Raw genomic sequence first — 22,104 nt, 5'->3', positions numbered from 1 at the left:
AATTGTTGTTGCTGTGTGCCTTCAAGTAGTTTCAGACTATTCTGGATCCCACCCATACTTCAATGCCAGTACTTTGCTGAGTGCACAATCTTATGGACAGTTTTAGAAATCTTAAATTTTGTGATACTTTGTGATGTCTCATGGGCCATGTAGTCCTGTTCCTAGTATTATTGTGACAGATGAAGAGGAAAACTTGGATTTCCCACCGTTTCAGCCAGAATTGGAGCCCTTGCACCTGCAGGATATTTGCCCTCCAGAAGCCAGCCAAACAAGCCTTGAGCAGAAATCTCCCCCATTCTCTCGCCGGGATTATTATAATCAACAAAGAGGCGCTCGCGAGGCGACTCGCCGGAGCGCTAAGATAGCTGCCAGACAATTAGCTGATTAAGTCTGTTTCCCTTGGGAAACTTTAAGGAGTCAAACATTTGGACACAGAATGGCTTTCGTTTCTTGTTCCCCAGAGAAAGTGCTCTTTGGCGGGAAAACAAGATCCTATTTAGATGTTTGCTCTCGGAGGAAACCTTGCGGAGTCAATTCATCAGCTCGAGGAGTGAGATCGTGTGTAGACTTCGTACTCCAGTTCCCAGCTCCTGAATCAAGTTCCTAGCCCTGCCTTGTTCCACGGATTTCTATGGACTCAGTTCTTGTTCCACGATTGCCTTGTTTCAAGTTGGACCTTGCCAAGTCTCAAGTTTTACCTTGCCTTGTGTTTTAAACCACGGACCCTGCTTCTCGGATTCCAGCCTTGTTTCCCTTTGCTTCGGATTTACCTTAAGCCTCAAAGACTATGGACAGTTCCCCACACTATTGCTTGCCAAATAGTGTGTGTTTCGGTGAAGTGGATTATAACTTTGGACTTTAATATCATATATTGGACATTGTTTTTCTGGACTATATTTGACCTTTCCTGAAAGGTCTACTTCTGAACTATATTCCACACTTGTTTTTATTGACTTTATATATTTCTTTAATAAAGATATTAGATAGATTCTGGCCTCTGCGTATGGTTATTGGTGCTCTGCAGCCTGGGTCCTGACATACTTTGAGCTTTTGATACAGAGCTTTGAAATTTCAAAATAAATTTGTTATATAACTTGTTGGAAACCTGCAGAAGGAATTCATTGCAGTTAGTATCTTTCTCTTTCTCCTACATTTGTCACTTTTTTTACTTTAAAAACTACAGGATTGAAAGAAAAAGGCACAAAACTAGAGAAACTGAGTTCAAAATTCCTTCGTACACTCTTTTTAAAATAGTACCTATAAGTGTTATTTATTAAATTCCTAGAGTAACACTGCTCTTGTTACCTGTGATTTGTAACTTCTCTATTTATACTACCTTCAAAATGTATTTATTTATTAAATAAATAAATAATAAAACCCTCAAAATACAATATTACAGGTACTACAATCCTGGTAACTCATGATGTCAAAGCTCTGCTCATAAAAAGGATCTTGCCCGAGTGTGGATATTGGTTAATTTGTGAAGTAACAGATGGTATAAATCTTGTAATAGTAAAACAAAATCTACCTGGGGATTTAGTGATTTTGATGAATAATGGTATTTTATGAGATGACAAGAAATTATTTGTATAGATTTAAGAACACAGAATTCTCATATGGTATGATGTTGAATCAGTTCAGGTTGTGTGGCAAATCACTTCATTTCAAAAGCTAACCACTGTTCCCCATGACATCTGAAGTAGAAGACTGGTTTGTTAAACTATGTTTAGTGGAAACCAAACAGGGTCCAAGCATGAATCTTAGAAGATAGATGCCTTAAACAAATCCCCCTAAAGTTTGGACATTACAGGGAACTGTAATTCACTTCAAAACAAAAATGGGAAGTGAATAGTTGCCAACTCTGTCACATGAAAAGGAAGTAGAGAAGAGAAGAAACAGAGAAGCAGTGCCAGTTTGTTTGTGTAACAATAATCTGTGGCTTCCCATTACATCTGAATTAGATTAGTATTTTAGGTATCTCTCTGGATTTCAAAACACTGTATATAAATAAGCTATAGAATACAGAACAAAGACGAGCTTTTTGGAAATGCTTAGCATGAAGAGTTAATCTCAAAAGAGTCATTAAATCATGTATTAACATTTAATGAATGAATGTGAGGACAAAAGTTACCTTAAGCAAGGAATACTGGCAGCTAGCAATCACTAGACAAAATTGGAAGATCCAGATATCCTTGAAGAAACCCTCAATGAGGAGCACAGAACCCAAGAAAGCCACTTGGATTGCCAAAATGATAGCTAACACATTTTCAAGGATTTCACGATTCCTATAGAAAAAAGCAGTATAAATAATGGGAAAATTAGTAAGTTGATGCAACGGGAATAAAGGCTGCACAAACGCAAAAAAGCAAAAGAACAAAACCCAACACAATCAGTATACCATCAGTATAAAATGACTACGAATGATTTTCTTACGCTTGATGTTAAAATCAATTTCAGATGGAACCAATTGTGGTTTCATTTGTATTTAAAGTATTCAACATATTGAATAAAATCAAAGTTAGATGAGATCAAAATGGGATTCAGTGCATGGCCTAGCCAACAGGCAGGGAATTTCAGTCAACCTCAACTCCTTCTAGGAAAATTCAGAGTAACTTTACCAAAAAATAGAAAAAACATTCCATAAAAAATATATGGGGAAATCAGCTTAGTCCTGTTGAATAAGCAAACACAATTAGCCCACAAAACATACAAGAGTATCTTAGAAAGGAATGCCTGAGCAAAACGGCAGCAGATTTTGTATCTCAGCTTTCCCTCAGTTTGAAACTTAGTGGCTTATTATGAATGTTGAAATTTTTATAGTTAAACACCCACAAGATATAATAAAAAGGAGTTTATGTCATAAAAAATAAAACCAGATGAAAAGGTCTATCATGAAAATACATACACACCTCAGCATCATAATGAGCAAGATCCACCACACTAGCTGGTGAAACTTAATTCTCAAATTCATGTCTAAATAGGAAAAATCTTCACTTGTTTGTGAAAATAAAGTACAGAAGGTGTCTAAACTTCTCTCCAGAGCTCCATTAACAATAATATACTTACACACACACCCCTCTTCTTAGTGGCTCCATTTCAGTTTCATTTGCTATCAGAGAAAATAATTATATTGGGCTGGTACCAGACCCTAGCATATGAACAAGGATCCCCAGGTTGCAGAGATACTAATTCCTTAAACTGTAGTACATAGGATCCCACCTGTCAAACAAAGCCAAGAGTGTCAGCCTATCAAAGTTGATGCCAATCCAGATCTTGGGCAGGATCCAAAAGCGATAATAGTGTTTGACTTTTTGGGCTGCTTCCTCCTGAGGCTGTAGATGGTCCTGGAGATCAGGGCTTAGGTCAATGTCTTGATGCTCCAGAAGATCAGTATCTATGGTCAACAGCCTGTTCAGCCTGATCTGGGGGAGGGAAAGCTATAAGAAAATTAATAATATGCTGTTTTAGTTCATCACTTCTTCAGTGTAAAACAACAATTTTAAAGGAATATAGAATAGCATGGGTCAAGGTTTGCTATGGATAATTACTCCTTTGACACCCGTTACTCCTTTGACACCCGCAGCATGCTTTTCCACCTGAGGATGGGCAGGTGGAGAGACATGGTGTAGAATATCAATATGGTAAGGGATGCCTGACAATCACATAGGATACTGAAGGTCACACACCCACCAGCAGTATGAATGCCTCCAACAAAACAAATAACTGAAATTGCAGGGCGGGTATATACATAAAATAGGATCCATCTGCAGATTAGAGGGACAGCAGCTCATCTGCACCATCAATTGCTTTAGAATATTTACTAGTGAGCCTCTAGAAATTATGTCCAACAGTAATTTAATTCACTGAGCCTGGCTTAGGTAATACTTTCTCAATAATACAAAAACAATCATGCATAGTATGATCACCATATATATATATATACTGCAGATTCCACAGTATTTAATGAACTGGAAGGTCTGTAGTAATTTAATCATTTGCATAGGCAAAGATAACGTACAGAGCTGCCGTGGTGTAGTTGTTTGAGAGAAGGACTATAATGCTGGAGACCAGGGTTCAAATTCCTGCTCAGACATCCACTGGGTGACTTTAGGTAAGTCACATTCTCTCAGTCTCTGAGGAACCCCATGATAGGTTCATCTTAAAACATCATAAGTAAAAAATTACCTGAACAAAAGTCATTAGTATTTTATAGTTGCAGACCTCTTGAATCAGTAAGTTCTGTACCCACTAAATAAGTAAAAGTCAATCTACTGAGAAAATTCCAGTAACTCAGAAATAGATTTCTACTAATACAATCCCTTCTCTCCGTCTTTCCACGCTTCCTTTCTATTAAGATGTTGAGTTGCATGCAGAGGACAGGATGGGAGACCAGGGTCCCCCCTTACTTTTACACTGACAGAAGCCATTCTTCCAGTGGAATAACCTAACTAGATAAAGCAAATACCCTTAATAATATAGAAGTAAGATTTGATTATTTGGAATCAAAGTAAGACAAGAAAATGCAAGACTTACTAAATCATGTGGATAAAAACGAACTGAGGTAGAACTTGATACATGAGAGTCCGTGTCACTGTAAGAGCAACAAAAATTGACTTTAGTTCGATATCTCATGCTGCTTTTCAGTTCTAGTCTCTTCTTTTAAAACCTTTTTGGATATTAATACCCCAAGTTTAAATAAAGTTGCTACACCATTTAGCAAATGGGACAACAACAAAAAAGAAAGAAAGAGGGAGAGACAGGAATGATTTAACCAAAAAAAGGGTGGGGGGCGGAGATATCCTTAAGCACTCACTGAATAAGTGGGCAATTAAAAAGTATGATGAAAGAACTTCCCAATCAACACAATGTGATTTTTAAAAACAAATAACATTCTATATTCCTATTATGCCAATTTATATTTCTCAGAAATTCTAGAGAAAAAAATATTGTTTAAGAAGGCACATGCTGAAGGCATGCTGTCAGCTCTGACCATTTAGCCTTGACTGGCCATTTACAAGTTATTGCTTTTGATTCTAGAGACAAGTGGACACTATCTATATATATAAAAGAGTGATGGCATCACGGCAATTCACAAAACAACAAAAGTACAGGCCCCCCAACCTCAAAATTTGACAACACAACCCATCATCCACGCCTCAAGGTTGATACAACAAAAAGAAAAGAAAAATAAAGTCCTAATTAGAGGGAGAGCAATAATTTTTTTTATCCAATTGCTGCCAGTTTAGAGGGCTAATCTCTGCCCACTTGGTTGCCTAGCAACCAAGGGACAGCCAGGTTTCAGTTAGGGGACAGGCAAATTTAGGCCTCACTTAGACTTCTTCCACAGATTATCTAATTTGCACTGGATTATATGGCAGTGTAGACTCAAGGCCCTTCCACACAGCTATATTACCCATTTATAATCTTATATTATCTGCTTTGCACTGGATTATCTTGACTCCACACTGCCATATAATCTATTTCAGTGTGCATTTTATACAGCTGTGAAGAAGGGGCCTCAGATAATCCAGTTCTGAGCAGATAATATAAGATTAGAAATATACATTAGAGTCTCACTTATCCAGCGTAAACAGGCCGGCAGGATAAGCGAATATGTTGGATAATAAGAAGGGATTCAGGAAAAGCCAATTAAACATCAAATTAGGTAATCGTTATACAAATTAAGCACCAAAACATCATATTATACAACAAATTTGACAGAAAAAGTAGTTCCATGCGCAGTAATGCTATGTAGTATTTACAGTAGAGTCTCACTTATCCAACACTCGCTTATCCAACGTTCTGGATTATCCAACGCATTTTTGTAGTCAATGCTTTCAATATATCGTGATATTTTGGTGCTAAATTCATAAATACAGTAATTACTATATAGCATTACTGTGTACTGAACTACTTTTTCTGACAAATTTGTTGTCTAACATGATGTTTTGGTGCTTAATTTGTAAAATCATAACTTAATTTGATGTTTAATAGGGTTATTCTTAATTCCTCATTATCCAACATATTCGCTTATCCAACGTTCTGCCGGCCCGTTTATGTTGGATAAGTGAGACTCTACTGTACTGTATTTACAAATTTACCACTAAAATATCACAATGAATTTAAAACACTGACTACAAAAACATTGATTATGAAAAGGCAGACTGCGTTGGATAATCCAGAACATTGTATAAGCGAATGTTGGATAAGTGAGATTCTTCTTTAATATGAAATAATTACTGGGATAGAATAATGCAGAACAATATAATCTCTAAAACCAGGACAGTAAATAAACAGGGGAATTCCACACAGGAAACAATCGGGGCCAGCTAACACCTCCCAACAAAGTATTCCCATCATCAAAGTCTGGCAAATCCTGTTTTCTCAGGGCCACAGACAGTAGAAGCACATAAAATATTGCAAACAACACCACTCTGAAAACAAGGGAATTCCAGACAGGAAACAATCAGGGCCAGCTAACACCTCCCAACAAAGTATTCCCATCATCAAAGTCTGGAAAATCCTCTGTTTTCTCAGGGCCACAGACAGTAGAAGCACATAAAATATCGCAAACAACACCACTCTGAAAACAAGGGAATTCCAGACAGGAAGCAATCAGGGCCAGTTAACACCTCCCAACAAAAAATTCACTCAGGGAGGAAACAGCCAGGCTTTAAAGCTGCAAGGCCATTACATCCTAATCATTTTTCCTAATTGCGGCATTCATACTTGCCTCCAACAAACAAAAAAAACCAATCAGAAATATTGTATATTCACAACCTTTAGGAAATAATATCCCCTGATGGTGCAGCGTGTTAAAGCGCTGAGCTTTGGGGGAGCGGAGAGAGCCCCCACTGTTAGCTCTCCCAACCCAGAAGTTCAAAAACATGCAAATGTGAGTGCATCAATAGGTACTGCTCCGGTGGGAAAGGTAACACCGCTCCATGTAGTCATCCCACATGACCTTGGAGGAGTCTACGGACAACGCCGGCTCTTCGGCTTAGAAATGGAGATGAGCACCAACCTCCAGAGTCAGACAGGACTGGACTTAATGTCAGGGGAAAACCTTTACCCTTTACCTTAACTACCACCAATTCCTCAATACTTTATTTCCCATACCACCAGACTTCGCCACAGCAACGCGTGGCCGGGCACAGCTAGTATATATATATAAAGATTGGAAGACAGGCTTTTTTGTGATGCTTGGATAAATGATCAGATGGCCCAGCACTAGGCAGCCTATAGGTAAAGGTTTTCCCCTGACGTTAAGTCCAGTCATGTCTGACTCTGGGGGTTGGTGCTCATCTCCATTTCTAAGCCGAAGAGCCGGTGTTGTGTGTAGACACCTCCAAGGTCATGTGGCCAGCATGACTGCATGGAGCGCCGTTACCTTCCCGCCGGAGCGGTATCTATTGATCTACTCACATTGGCATGTTTTCGAACTGCTAGGTTGGCAGGAGCTGGAGCTAACAGTGGCCGCTCCCGCCGCTCCCGGGGATTGAACCTAGGACCTTTCGGTCTCCAGCTCTGTGCTTTAATGCACTTCGCCACCGGGGCACCAGGCAGCCTATAGAATGGTTAAAATAGCTTAGAACAAAAGCATTTAATCTTCTGTAACCCTCCCAACAGCCCCATTTGAGCCACGCAACAACAGAAGAGGATGCTGTATTTGAATTTTATGAGGTTGCATGCCTTTTACATCTGTTTTTAAATGTATATTTAGTTATTTAAAAGCGAGTGTTCTACCTAATCCTGTAGTTGTTAAAATGCATCAAATTATGTAGTTCACTTTTATAAAAGAGTCAACCTAAGGTATCTTAAGATATGGGTGACTCAGGAGTGCAATTAACTGTGTTTTTAAACCATTAATATTAGGCATGGTATTATGTGTGTATGAGGAGTTACAGCAAGGGGCTCCAATTTTGGAGAAGCAGTAATAAGCCAATTTACTTTGCCAAGAAGAGTCACCATGGTGTTGTGGTTTGAGCACTGGACTATGGCTCTTGAATCTAAGGTTCAAATTTCCACTCAGCCGTGGAAACTAACAGGCTGACTTTGGGTAAGTCACATTTTTTCTGCTTCAGAAGTAGACAAAAGCAACTGCTTCAACCTTGGATGGAGCAAAGAAAAGGCAGGGATGCCTGAGTCCAAAAGCAGAGAAGAAACCCTCTCCACATCTCATTTACTCTCTAGAGCTCTCATTCTAAGAGAAGTAGCTCAGAAATAAGATGCGCCTAAAACATAATTAACAATTTACAGAGACTGTTCTAGAAGAGGGGAAAATAATAAGATGAAGAAAACAATACTGGTCTATCTTTTAACGCTGTATGTAGAGTGGTCTGAACAGACAAAATGTACTATGAAGGTGAGTTGGTTTCTACTTCCCATTTACTCAACAAAATCAATTTCAGTTTCAACATGCATAATTGCATGTGTCAAATTGCAAAAAAACCATTATTGCTTCACAAAATGCAACAGGAAAAAAATATCTCCTGCACTTCAGACAATTGTTGTGTTCTGTGATGTCAAAAACACATAAACATTTTTAAAAGATTTAAAAATTAATTTCTAACCCAAGTTAAAATCAACATTGCTGCATAAACCATAAAAATGGCTTTCAAAAACACACCAGATATTAGATGTTCTTCTTCCAACTGGTTCAAAATTCACAAGTGACATATCGCAGCCCCCTGTCTCGTACAGCGTAGAACTGAACTTACCTGTTGAAGAGAAAGTCATGATAGATTAAATACCATCAGATCTCTGCACAAAAGATCTCTGCATCAACTAATATACATGTTATAAGTTCTGTTTAACATAGCTATCACCTAAATAATTTCCTTATAACTTTATAAAGATATCAAATGCATAGACCATAAATGAAAAACCTCTGATTGTTTAGAGCGCAATGCCCAAATTGTTCATAATGAAGAATGCAAATTAACATACACAGACAGTGTTTCATAAGAGCACACACATATCTCTTTTTCATTGCCAACAGAATCACTTCTTCAAACTAGATCTTCATATCTGACACACTATCAAAGTAGAAATAAAATAGCTGCTGTCTATGACCTTTAAACATCTATTTTGTTTTATTCTCCCTTTTAGGAGCCTCTTTGGTTCAAACATTTCAAAGCATTGAAATATCATCTCTATAAAGAAAAGCTAAGGGATTGTACCTATTATTATGGGATGAGGTAGGGGAAGGAATATAACCAAGTTACAAAGAAAATATATAGTACAGTTAAGAACTATAATTCACAAGTAGAAAGAATTTTCTCTTGTATAATACTAAACTTGAGATCATTCAAATGCAAATAATTGCAATATGCTTGGGACAGACAGAAGAAAGTCCTCTTGGAGCAGCCCAACTTACTACCCCATTTAGCTAAGGTGGTATTGCAACATTAATGTTGATTCTTATTTATAAGCCATAACAATTCCTACTACCACAAACAAAAACAAGGGATGACTGCCTCACTTAAGACTCTGCTTAAGTGAGGGACATGTATTTTGCACCTCTTGCATGTTAAAATCGTTGGCTTGTTTCAAGGTTGCTTCAATAGCAATATCAATGTGCAACATATATAAATGGTTATGTCCTGCTCTAGAATTATTTTCAAAAATTTTCAAATTATTATATTAATAATTTGAGCAGAGTGACCACACTCTTTTCCAGTTTCATATTCTAAAGAGATTCCATTTTTTGTCTCCATCTAATATAAAAATCTAATATATGCTCCACACAGATCCATTTTGTCTTGTAAAAAATTTATTGACTGAATTGTTCCTACACAATACCATATATTATCCCATTATTCATAGATAATTGCCATAATGAATAATTGCCACATGTAAGCTGCCTTGAGTCCCCTTCGGGGTAAAGAGTAAGGCAGGGTATAAATAGGGTAAATAAATAAATATACCAGTAGTGACATGTTAGAGGCAGCTTTTCTTTGTCCTACAGATAGAAAGTCAAAACAACACTATTTTATTACAACCATACAGTCAGTGGACATACTGAATCAGAATAATAAAATATTTGGAAAGGGAAAACACTATCTATGAGCAAACAAATACAACCCAAGAGTGGACAGGAAACCAAATGTTACTCTAGGAAAGTGACTTATCTATTTATACTTATAAGCTGTAAATACTGAGCTATGACCACTTAAAAAAAATCCTATACAAAATGAAGAATAACACTAGTTGCTAGAATGATCCGATTCCAAGTGAGAAGATGTGATCCACCTAGAATTCAAATGTGCACACTGAAAAATAAAAACGTGGGTTTTGCAACACCTTATAGGTGAAAACCTCTTTCTAAGGTATTACACTCATTTGTGAGAAATTTTACACAAACTTTTGACCATTCCTGCTGCATTGTTCACCATATAAACAGCACCCTGACCTATGGGTAAATCAAGGGCAAAGAATATTTTGCTTGTTACAGGCAACAACATCTGCTATCCATTAGTACACGCAGTCCCCAAGTTCCGAACAAGGTAAGTTCTGTAGGTTTTTTCTTAAGATGATTTTGTATTGAAGTTGGAACAGGTACATATTTTAAGTTTAACTCTAGCCAAAAGTGTGTGTGTGTGTGTGTGTGTGTATAAATATACAGAAAGCTTTGGATAGCATAAGGAAGGGTTATCACCCCTGTGGTTTGTTTTGTACCCCTGTTTTGTACCCCTATTAAGAAGATTTCACCTCACTTTCTGTCACTGTGATAATTGCTTTATTCAAAAATTTGGCTTGTTGTGGAAACAAGGATTGGTGATAAAGCTTCAGTGGAGACCTTTTCCCCATGATAACTCTTTCAGGAGTGATTTTACTTTCCTAGGGGTAGATTTATCCCACTTACTGTTGTCTCATCCCTATTCTTTATTATGAATCGTTTGTAAGTCGGATGTTTGTAACTCAAGGATTGCCTGTATAGGCAAAACAGAGATTGAATTTCTCAACTGTCCCCAGGAAAAAAAAGAAAAAAAGGATGCACCTTGATTGCTCAGGAATAATTCTTTCAACTATCCCTTAGAAGGTCTGCTCTCCCCAAGAGAAAAACAAACAGGCTGCCATAATCTTAGTTTAAAATGGCAAGAGACTGAAAACATCTCCTGCTTCCTGGCTCACCATTGCAAAGCAATTTATTCCCTGAAAGATGTACATTTATTAGTAAATGTAAGGGAAAGACTTTCCTCGTTCCCAGAGCATTATTTAAACTGCTCTGATATCATGTTTACCACCAGAGCCATTGGATATAATTCCAGTCCATACCTTTTCCCAGCATGGCTGCTTTGTACACTGGCGCATCCATGGGCCTCTAGACTGAAGGAAGATATGAAATAAACATACAACAGGAGAAAATATAATGTGGCACTGTTTCAGATATATAGTAAGCTATTCAAACATCTAACAAAAAGAACCTATTCAAGATGAGATGCAAACCACTGGGAACTACAGTAGCCACTTCGAAAGTAACCTTATGTGGGTGTAGCATCACTCAAATCCACTTGCCATACAGTTATCTCTCTGCTTTCCTTTACTTCTAAGAAATGCCAAAAACAAATTAATAGTTGTATTTAGTGTGTCATTAGAAACTAGAAAATGACTTCTCATATTAGGTACCACATAAAAACTTAAGTATGATCATCTGAATTCATGTTCACAGAGAGGTGAATCTAAGATACAGAAACCTTGAATACAGCCCTCTAGGTTTATAGGAAAAAAAAGCCAAAGCCAGTTAACATTGGAAAAGAACTCCACACCAAGAGCCGGGGGTGCACCCTTGTTCTAGAGAAATGATGACGACAATGATGATGATGATTATTATATTTATTTGACTACTTATTTTATTTGACATGCAAATAAAAGTCTCTCACATCTTCCCAGGATTAAATCAACCAGCAAATGAATTATTATCCCAATAGCAATCTAGAGAGTTCCTTTAAAGATACATGGGGGCTTATAAATACAAAACGAAAGCGAACGTCTCTTTTTATAACTGTAAGTTTTGATACAGCAAAATGCTTTTGAAATGTGATCAAAATGATCTTGTGATACAATTCAAGCAGGGGATTGTTGAAAAAGAGGAGAGAAAAGTTAAACGCTTAATGACACAATATGTCCATTTCACCTCTAGAATCCAATTCCTATTCAGACACTAGACTCTCAGCTAGCAAAAGGAGAACCTTGCCAAGTCACAAAAAGTGCTAATATGATTGAAATAATTTAAAAAATAAGAACTAGGCAGACATAATTCCTCAAGCAGAAAAGAACAAGGTGAAGAACAAGATGTACTTGTCACTTCCATCATGCAGCAAAACAAGAAATCTGCCTTGGCTTATTCTGCTGCTTTATCCATCATTTTCAAACAGGAAAGCAGCAGATTCCACCATGACACTAATACTAAACATTCTTCAGGCATCACAATTAATATAAAATTAGACTTTATATGGTACAATATAGGCCAGTGATTGAAGCTCTATATTGTTCCGGCTGTGCATCACTGGTAGGAACATGATGAACTACTCAACTTTGCAGTACTTAGGAAAAACAGTAGATGGCACCTCACTGCAATAAAAATCACCCTGATACACAAGGAATTCAGAACAGTTACAAACTTACTTGGCTTTCTCAACATTTGATTTAATTCTGCAATATTGAACCACAAGATTGAGAGGAAACAGTAAAATCTTGTAGAAGAGATGTATGTCTGCACTAGCTCTCCATTTCAAACTGTTACCCAACAACTTTGCCTCCTCTCTTCCCTATTCTTAGTTGTACTGTTTAAATTGAAAGTTAAAATTCAATTTCAATGAAGTTGTACTGTTCATGGAAAAGGGTTACTGCTGTACATGAAAAACAATCCCCATCTCAAAGTTTCCAAACACCAATCAAGTATTTCAAGCACCCAAAATTTGTGTTGCTCCTTGGCAAAATTAATATGGAAGATTAACTGAATATAAATAAACTTACACGTTCAGACAACACTGTTTAAAAATGGACCAAAAGAGTCATGAATGTGAAGGCTGACTCCTATTCCTTCAGGAAAAGAAGGGAGCCAAACATATTGGTCAAAAATAATTAGTACTGTTTCCTCAAATATGTCAGATATAGGTCTTGTCTGAAATGAAGTAAAAATCCTCTTAAGCACATCAGAATAAATCTATGTCTGTCACAATCTTCACAACTGATTAGGAGCAACACAGAAACAGACACGCCATCTCTAAACATTGTTAATTTTCCTTTTAAATGGACATATGAGAAAAACACGAAGGTGGGAAAAGAGATGGAAGAAGAAGAGAGAACAATTTTGTGACTGAGAAATCTTAAGTTCCATAATGGAACTTTACCACCCTTCTCCTTTTTTTACTTCCAATCGTAGTACTTATAATTGAAATAATACAGAAGAACCTTATCAGAGGAAGCAATATCTTTCCCGTGTTTTGTAGTTTTATAGCTATACCAGCTGTGTTTAGGTACTCTATGGATGGCTTTACCTGACAGCTCAACAGTAACTGCAAGACACCTTTGTTCACAGATGCCTATTCACAGATGGCTGCTTTTGAGTCCAACAACTACTCAAGCAGAGATGTGGTATTACCAAAACAATTTATGTCAAATAAAATACCCCGTTCTCCATCATGAGATATCAACAACCTATTCCAATGCTTTATTTTGCCATCAGAATAGGTGAGAGAAAGGATTAACAGATCAGAAAACAACACACCTGGAAAACATAAATAACCTACGATTTTCAAATAAGCAAGTAAGATCATATGCTTTGAAAGATGTTTCTTCCAATTTTACATGGCTACTAGTAGTGCACACAGCATAAAATATCATCTTGATTATTTTGAAGAGTCCTTAGAATCAAGAGAATCAAGAGTCCAGAACAAAATAATATTTCCATGATCATAAGTGCTAGTGCTCAAATTAGATTCAAGATTGTCTTTATATTCATGATAAACTTGCAAAAGTCTTCGCCCTATTGAAAAGGGAGAAGCTACCAAGCAACAACTAACTTAAAATATTAATAGGATTCTGCATAAAATATATGACAATTGCAAAGTCATACAATATCGCATTTTGTACAAACTTAGAACAGTCCAGCATTACATACACTTTACAATATTATTCCCATGGCAACTGGAAATTATGTATTCTGAATTTTTTAAAAAAATATTTAGACAAATATTTCAACATCTTACAGTTTCAGTTATATAAATGTCAGGATAGTTTGACGCACTGATCATCTGTTTCTTTTCCTGTTTTCCCACTACCCTAAAGTTAAATGCCATCCCTATTACAGAAACTGGACATTTGAGTCGAAATACAAAACAGTTACAAGTGTTGTGCTGTAAATAACTGCAAGGCAGTAAATTATAACTGTAGTGTTTAATAGAAAAGTGTCCAAGCACAACAACATTTGAAATTAACGGCACTCTGGATATTCACATTGAAGACTAAGCAACATCGTTTTTCATTTAACATGAGAATTAACCACTACCTACAGCCTGATAGATTTGATAAAATGGTATCCTCCCACCACTGCAGTGGACACCATGGGAAAACTGATTTGCACCTCTCCCTGAAGTCCCCTGCATGCCACACAAATTGGTCCTGGAATGTTTTGTAAACCTTAGAGACTATTTGGGGGAAATTGCAGGAGACTGCAGGCTAGCGGAGAGCGGTATTCAAACTCTGGTTGAATAAACCTACTTGGCTTACGCTTCAGTTCAATCGAGCTTTCAAAAACACTGTGCTAACTTGATGCATGGTATGTTGACATACTATGATATGACTCATATATATATATATCTCAAAGTATGTCTCTCTATCTGTCTCTGTCTTTACCACAAAGACTCTTGCTAGGTGAAGTGACTTCTGTAATGTCACTGGATTGGCTGTTACCCTCTGTGATGTCACTGGGAAAGAAAGGTGACATGTATGAGGGAAGGGGGGGAGGGAGAGCAGGAAGGAAGGAAATGGAAAGGGAGGGAGAAGAGAAGAAAGAAAAAGGATGGAAGGGCAGAAGAGAAAGGAAAGGAGAAAAGGTATGAGGGGAGTGAAAGAGAAAGCAGGGGGGCAGTGGCCCCTCTGCCACAAAGGCAATGACAGGATATACACTAGTCATCAATGTAGGAGAAGACCTAATTTGGTATTTTCAGACAACAATTCAGTTCTAGGATAATGAAGTGTTGCAAAATAAGGACTACAAGAGACTTGCTAGAAGAAACATACCTCAAATATTCCAAAATGAAGCTAAGACTAAGGACATCACAATGCATTATAATCCATAAATCCATAACATTTTAGTTTCACCAAGGTTACATAAGGCCTGCGTACCAAGTTCATCGTGCAAACTGCTGCTGCCGACAGCAGATGCATTGTCATGTGTTGCTTCTAAGTGGACACTCCCATTTCTCACCAGCAAGGAGGCACTAGCGCTGAGCACAGCAGCCTGGGAATGGGGGCGGGACTGGACTCTGACTTGGGCTGTGGACTGTTGCCCTTGCTGAACATCTTGAAGGCTACGAAAGAACACGGATGGTGGAGACATTACAGGGAAGAACACAGAAACAACAGCTAGAAACCATGTTAGTATTTTTTCCTGTTTAAAAAAAGTTAAACTAGTAGTATACTATATTGAATGTGCCAGTATAAATAAACAAAAAGCATGTCACAACACATCCAAGATGTTAAGCTACAAACAGTATCACTTGAGGATTTGCACAAACACACACACGCACACTCCAGCATTACTTCAGACTTTCATTTGCCCAGAAAATATACTGTTCAAAAGTGTATTACTATCTCATGGTGTCAAGAGTATATTGTGGGGAAAAGGATATTTCTTTAGCAAGTAACATTTGCCCTTCTTTTGCTAACAAGCTGCAAATGTCGCTCTTTCATGCAAGTTCTAACCCATACTCTGAGAAGAGTATAAGCAGTAAATAGTTCATAAGTTACAAAATCAATGCTGAGTAATGCTTTCATTAAAACTAACTCAAAATGCCACAAAGGTCTGGACGTTTTTCAGATCTTCAACATTCTTAATCAAGCAAGGTAGTACAAAATAATGAAGGAGGAAACAAAAGTAAGAGCTTTGGGACTTCTTTGTTTTCTTCCCATCCTCTACTTTTTGGTGGATATTAGTGGCACCTTTTTTCTGGTTAGGAGTTCTGAAGAATGCAAAACCTTGCATGCCTTTGCAGCATTTTCATTTGTTCCGATAAAGTACTGACCAACTAGAATTACTGGGTGTTCTTTCTCTCATAAACCAGCATTGTTATTGTTTTTAAAGTAATATAATTGCATTCACAAATTACAGCACTATAGGTTGAAGAACAAATGGAAGATTTTTAAAACAACTATACTGCATAATAGTTCTATATATTTTATTTCAATATTCAGATATTTCAGAACTGTTCTAGTGAAAATTAAGTAATCTATGAATTTGGTCCACTATATATAACCCAAAATATCTATTTTAGTTCTGTATTAAAGTTCGGTTTATACCGTAGACTTACAATGAGAAAATCATCATGTCTTGGAACCTGCTCCTCTGTAGCCTATCTTATACAATAATTGTTGGGTTAATATACAAATAAAAGAAAAGAAAACCTGTTACAATGTAGAACAGTGATTCTCAACCAATGTGTCCACAGATGTTTTGGCCTTCAACTCCCAGTAATCCTAACAGCTGGTAAACTGATTGGGACTTCTGGGAGTTGTAGGCCAAAACACTTGGGGACTCACAAGTTGAGAATCACTGATGTAGGATGTCATGCTAATGATACTCATGTAATTTAGGGAGAAGTTATAATATATTTTAATTAATTATATTTTTAAGACATTAACTTTTGACTGCCTAACAGCACAAACCTATGTAAGTTTAATTAAAATTAAAATTTGCTGTTTTCATTGGAGCTTCTCATTTATAAATAGGTATAGAACTATAGCAGAGGTGAAAATTGTGCACATGTTGAGTATCAACTGCCTAATCAACATAGCTTACAAGCTACAGTTCAACAACATATGGAGAGCTACACAATTCCCATCTAAGATGACCAGCGGAGTAAGATATTTATAGTTATTTCTCATGCAAACCATTTTCCCTCCTAGAAATGCCCCAAGATAGCCAGTACTACTGCTGTCATTGGAATACAGAGTCAACCTCCTCTCATATCTGGCGACTCTTCAGTATTTTCAAAATCTGCTCTAGAGGATATTTCAGATAACAAAGAAGGCAACAAAATGCAGCTCATTATTTATTGTTTCAATTTGTAGTCTAACTTTCTGTTTATATTTTAAGAACTGATTTGCTCTTGTAGTCTGAACGTGTATTTGGAAAGCTCACTATTTCTTGCTTATTTTCTAACTAAGCTATATACCAGTGTTTCTCATGCTATCAGATCTCAGTCACCAGTATTTTTTCCTACTATGCCATGGTTGGTACCGCAATTGGTTGGTACCAACATGCTTAAAATAACTTATTAACAAAGGAGGCGCATGAAAACTGTATGCACGCATCCCAAAGTGAAAATTATTCCTCTTATTCTTTAAAGGTGCTATGTGATAGCTTAGGAATTGAGAGAAAGATGGGTTGCTTACCTGTAACCATGTTTCTTCGAGTGGTCATCTGTGAAATCCGTACATATGGTAGAAAATCTCATGCATGCACAGCAGTTCGGAACCTATATCAAGCTCTGGCTCTTTAACTACAGCCCCACCCTTCCTCTCCAGAGGACATAAAAGAAACAGGTAGGGATGTAGCCTTAGTTCCTCCACCGTACAAAGGCAGAGTCACTGAGGCATGACGTCAGCAGGGAGGCTGGGTGGGGATGTGCGGATTTCACAGATGACCACTCGAAGAAACATGGTTACAGGTAAGCAACCCATCTTTCTCCTTCGTGGTCTCGGTTAAATCACACATGTGGTAGACTGACAAGCTATGTACCATGGTACATGGGCATCATGCCAGCGCTGAAAACAGGACCGCTCTTCCAAAGGACGTGTGTTGCTTGGAGAGGATGTCCAGTTTGTAGTGGGTAGCGAAGGTGAGAGGAGTAGTCCATGTCGCTGCTTTACATACTTCTTCCAGTGGCACACCGCTGAGGTACGCTACCAAAGAGGCCACTGCCCTTGTGGAGTGGCCTTTATTTGTCACTGGAGGATCTTTCCCTGCCATCCGGTAAGCCAAGTGGATAGTGGACTTCACCCAGCCCGAGATGCGCTGGGAAGAGACAGAACGGTTTGCAGTATCAGCTCGATATTACAAAAAGAGCCTCGGGGTTTTACAGATAGAAGCTGTTCTATGCAAATAGAAAGGAAGGGCTCATCGAACTTCGAGGAGATGAAGAGAGCGCTCCAAGTCCGTAATCAGATTAGGAGAACAAGATCCAGCTGCCATGCTGGAGGCAAAGGCCTGACTTGTGGCCGAATGTTCTTACAGCCTTGTAAAAACAGCTTCACCAGCGGATCCATAAAACAGGATGGCAGACCTACCCTTTTACGATAAGCCAATATGGCAGACAGATAACACTTTATGGACGACAAGGACAATCCAGCCGCTGCAAGTTATGCCAAAAAATCCAAAAGTAGAGGCATAGGGGCCGACAAAGGATCTGTGTTGTGCTCAGCAACAAAGTCCATGAATCGTTTCCACTTGGCGGCATAAGATGTTTTCGTAGTGTCACAATGAGCTGCATTGAGAATAGCTGTCACTGCTGAGGACAGCTCTGGCGCTTGATGCGCCACACCGTCAGCCGGAGGTGGAGTAGATCTGGATGTAGAATCTGGCCGGGGTGGGAAGAGAGGAGATCCGGCCTGCTGGGCAGGCGGATGAAGTCCTTGGCGGACAGGGCCAGAAGAGGTGCGAACCATGGTTTGCAAGGCCACCATGGGGTGACGAGAATGCAATCTGCATCATCTTCGTCTATCTTTGCCACAACCCTTGTGAGAAGGGGAATAGGAGGAAACATGTAAAGGAGAGGACTGTGCCAACTGAATTGGAAAGCATTCCCCAGACAGCCTTGGCGAGAGCCGCGAGGCATCCTTGCACAATAAAGTTCGCACTTTGCATTGTGTGGTGCTGCAAAAACATCTATTGCAGGTTGTCCCCACCTGTGAAAGAGAGTGGCGGATCTCGTCAGGGTGCAACAACCAGTTGTGCATCGATGGCAGTCGTCTACTGAGCTGGTCTGTTAGAGTATTCTCTTCTCCTGGCAGATAGATGGCAGTGAGATGTATGTTCCTGAGAACACACCAGTTCCATATGTATAAGGTGAGTCGAAGAAGTGAACGGGAGCAGGTGCCTCCCTGTTTGTTGACATACCAACTCACAGTTGTGTTGTCTGTCAGAAGCTGCATGACTTGACTGTGGAGAGAGAGTTCGAATGACTTGAGTGCCTTGAAGACTGCCAACAGCTCTAGGAAGTTTATGTGATTCATGGCTTCTTGTTGGGACCAGCGACCGTGGGCGGTGAGGGCCCCCATGTGTGTGCCCCAACCTTGCATCAATGCATCTGTTGTAAGCTGAACTGTTGGCTGCCGTGGCCAAAATGGCATGCCGGTGCAGACGTTGGGGCGGTGCAGCCACCTTTGAAGGGAATGACGTACACTTTCAGGGAAGCGCAGGATGCAGCGGGGGCTGTGACAAAGAGGGTGAAAGACATGCAGAAACCACGAGTGGAGTGGCCACAGCCTAAGATGTGAGAGAAGAGTCACTGATGTCGTGGAAGCCATATGGCCGAGAACCGACCGAATATGGCTGGCCGGCACCCGACGCTTCCTGATGATTTGAAGCAGCAGTGACTGAAGGGCCTCGAAACGCTGCTCTGGAAGGTAGGCTCGTGAGGTCATGGAGTCCAGGGTGGCTCCAATGAACTGAATGCGTTGAGCTGGTTGCAAGTGTGATTTGGCTTGATTTATGACAACGCCCAGATCCTGAAGAAGGTATGACGTGGTGTTTATGTCTTGGAGAAGACGTTCACGAGTCTGGGCGACTAAAAGCCAGTCGTCAATATAGAGGAACACCATGATTCCCAGGAGACTAAGGGGTGCTGCCACCACCACCATGCACTTAGTGAATACCCGTGGTGCAGTGGAGATCCCGAAAGGAAGAACCCTGAAGGAAAAAGCTTAGTCACCGATCATAAATGCCAAGTAGCGGTGGTGTTCTGCTCACTGGTGATATGAAAGTAAGCATCTTTAAGATCTATGGTGGTGAACCAAGCACCCCGTGAAAGAAAGGAGAGAATGATGAAGAGTGTGATCATGCGAAACCGCCATGAACAAATATGTCTGTTAAGGCCTCTGAGGTCCAAAATCGGGTGTTGTCCACCATTTTTTTTGGACACAAGAAAATATCTAGAGAAATAAGCACGAGAAAAAAGGGATGGGTGCAAGGGCACAATTACACACTTCCGCAACAGGGTACGGATCTCATCCAGAAGCACCTGGGATATATATAGGGTTGAAGCGAATGCGTTAAACCTTTGGGACAGATTTAAACTCAATAGAGTACCCGTTTTGTACTACATCCAGCACCCATGCATCTGAAGTAATATATTGTCACCTTGGAAAAAATGGCATAAGCCGTGTTCCAAAATAGACCACTGGAAGCGGTTGTTGTGGTGAGGTGGAACGTAGAGGCGGAGATAGATTCCCCAAAGAACCTGACACCGTGTGTGTAGAAGGTGAGCTTTGTGATGAAGACGATGAAGAAGCACTAAAATCGCCACCTTGGCTAAGCCTGGAATTTGCCCTTACCAGGCTACCGACCTATCCCAGATTGGGACTGTCTGCCCATGGAGGGAGACCGAGGTCGAGGAAATGAGCGCTGTGATGTATATGAATGGCGAGAAATTGCAAGAGGCTGCCAACGTGGTTTAGGCTGAGACGATGTTTGCGATGAGAAGCCATACTTATTGGCTGCTTGTCGCACTTCCTGCTTGGTCTTAAGATTAGTATCTGTGTCTGGATTAAACAAGGTGTCATCACGCCAAGGTAATTCTTCTGCAAGAGCCTTTCCAGGCTCAGCGAGAGAGGATGTCCTCAGCCAGGCCTGTCTGCGAATGGCAGTAGCCGTTGCAAAAAACCTTCCTGCTGTCTCTGCGGTGTGTCTGGCCATTTCTTTTTGAGCCCTGGCCAAAAGCAAAGCCTCTTGCTGGTACGCTCGAGGAAGAGCCTGCTGATCTGCAGGTAGGAGATCTAGGTAAGGTGTTAACTTGGTCCAAAAAAATGCTGGTATGCAGCCATGTAGGCACCATAATGGGCGAGGCGTGCCACAAAGCCTCTGCCTATGTGGACCTTCTTCCCAAAAGCCTCCATCTTCCTCCCATCCTTATCCAGTGGAGTAGTGAGCGTCTTTTTGGAATTCTTTCCCTGGTGGACATCCACTACAACAGAATTTGGCTTGGGTGGCCTCGCTACCCATTGAGCCTCTGCCAGGTCAACGCGATACATGGCATCATAGTGTCTTGCCATAGGTGGTACAGTTCCAGGTGGAAGATCTGGCCAGCTTAATTAAAAAAGGAAGCGATGGTACCGTAGAAGGTGGAGACGCATATTCTTCCTGTTGGTTGGAAGGAAAGAGGGGATCTTGGACCACCTCTGGTGCCTTTGCTGCTGAACAGTCTAAGGCTTGTGTAAGCCGAGTCATAAGGGCCACAAAAGAGGAGGTATCCTCAGGAGGATTAGGCTTCTTCTCCCCAACATCATCCCCTGGCTGTGGAGGGGTATGGCATGAAGGCGAGGAACCCTTGGATTCATCATGAACTGTAGCATCTGGTATCATAGGAGCCATGGGGTGGCCACAGGCTGGCGCCGCTTAAAAGACGGCTGGCTATGATGAGGCACATCAATTGGAAGGCAAAAACAGTACACTCTACCACCAGGTGAGTTCGGTGGATGTACTGGGAAGGCAATGGCTCAACACGGTAATCAGCATTAGAGGCGGGAGTTTCTGTCGTCCACGTGGCATGGAGACGTCGCAGGGAGAAGTGCCTTTTCATACAACAAAGCTTTCAAGCGAGCCTGGCGGTTTTTCCTTGCCTGGGAAGTAAAGGACTGGCAAACACAACTTTTAGTTGA

General features: G+C 39.7%; 1 protein-coding gene across 4 annotated transcripts in view; it reads right to left on the bottom strand.

Moving 5' to 3' along the window:
* The window catches only part of pcnx1 (pecanex 1), a 125,888-nt gene that overhangs the window by 41,435 nt on the left and 62,349 nt on the right, over positions 1–22,104 (bottom strand). For 2 of the 4 annotated variants that reach the window (XM_062968083.1, XM_062968084.1), the window contains exons 8-12: positions 15,355–15,539; positions 8,630–8,720; positions 4,534–4,591; positions 3,220–3,437; positions 2,132–2,285 (exon numbers count right to left, since the gene is read on the bottom strand). In XM_062968083.1, the coding sequence (XP_062824153.1) occupies positions 2,132–2,285; positions 3,220–3,437; positions 4,534–4,591; positions 8,630–8,720; positions 15,355–15,539 (706 nt within the window). The remainder of the gene's footprint in view (positions 1–2,131; positions 2,286–3,219; positions 3,438–4,533; positions 4,592–8,629; positions 8,721–15,354; positions 15,540–22,104) is intronic. The other 2 variants (XM_062968086.1, XM_062968085.1) reach the window with 2 other exon arrangements.

Source organism: Anolis carolinensis, chromosome 1 (genome assembly GCF_035594765.1).
Source record: "Anolis carolinensis isolate JA03-04 chromosome 1, rAnoCar3.1.pri, whole genome shotgun sequence".
Classification (NCBI taxonomy): Eukaryota; Metazoa; Chordata; class Lepidosauria; order Squamata; family Dactyloidae; genus Anolis; species Anolis carolinensis.
Note: the sequence above shows the minus strand (reverse complement) of the source record. Positions and strands in the feature narration are given on the sequence as shown.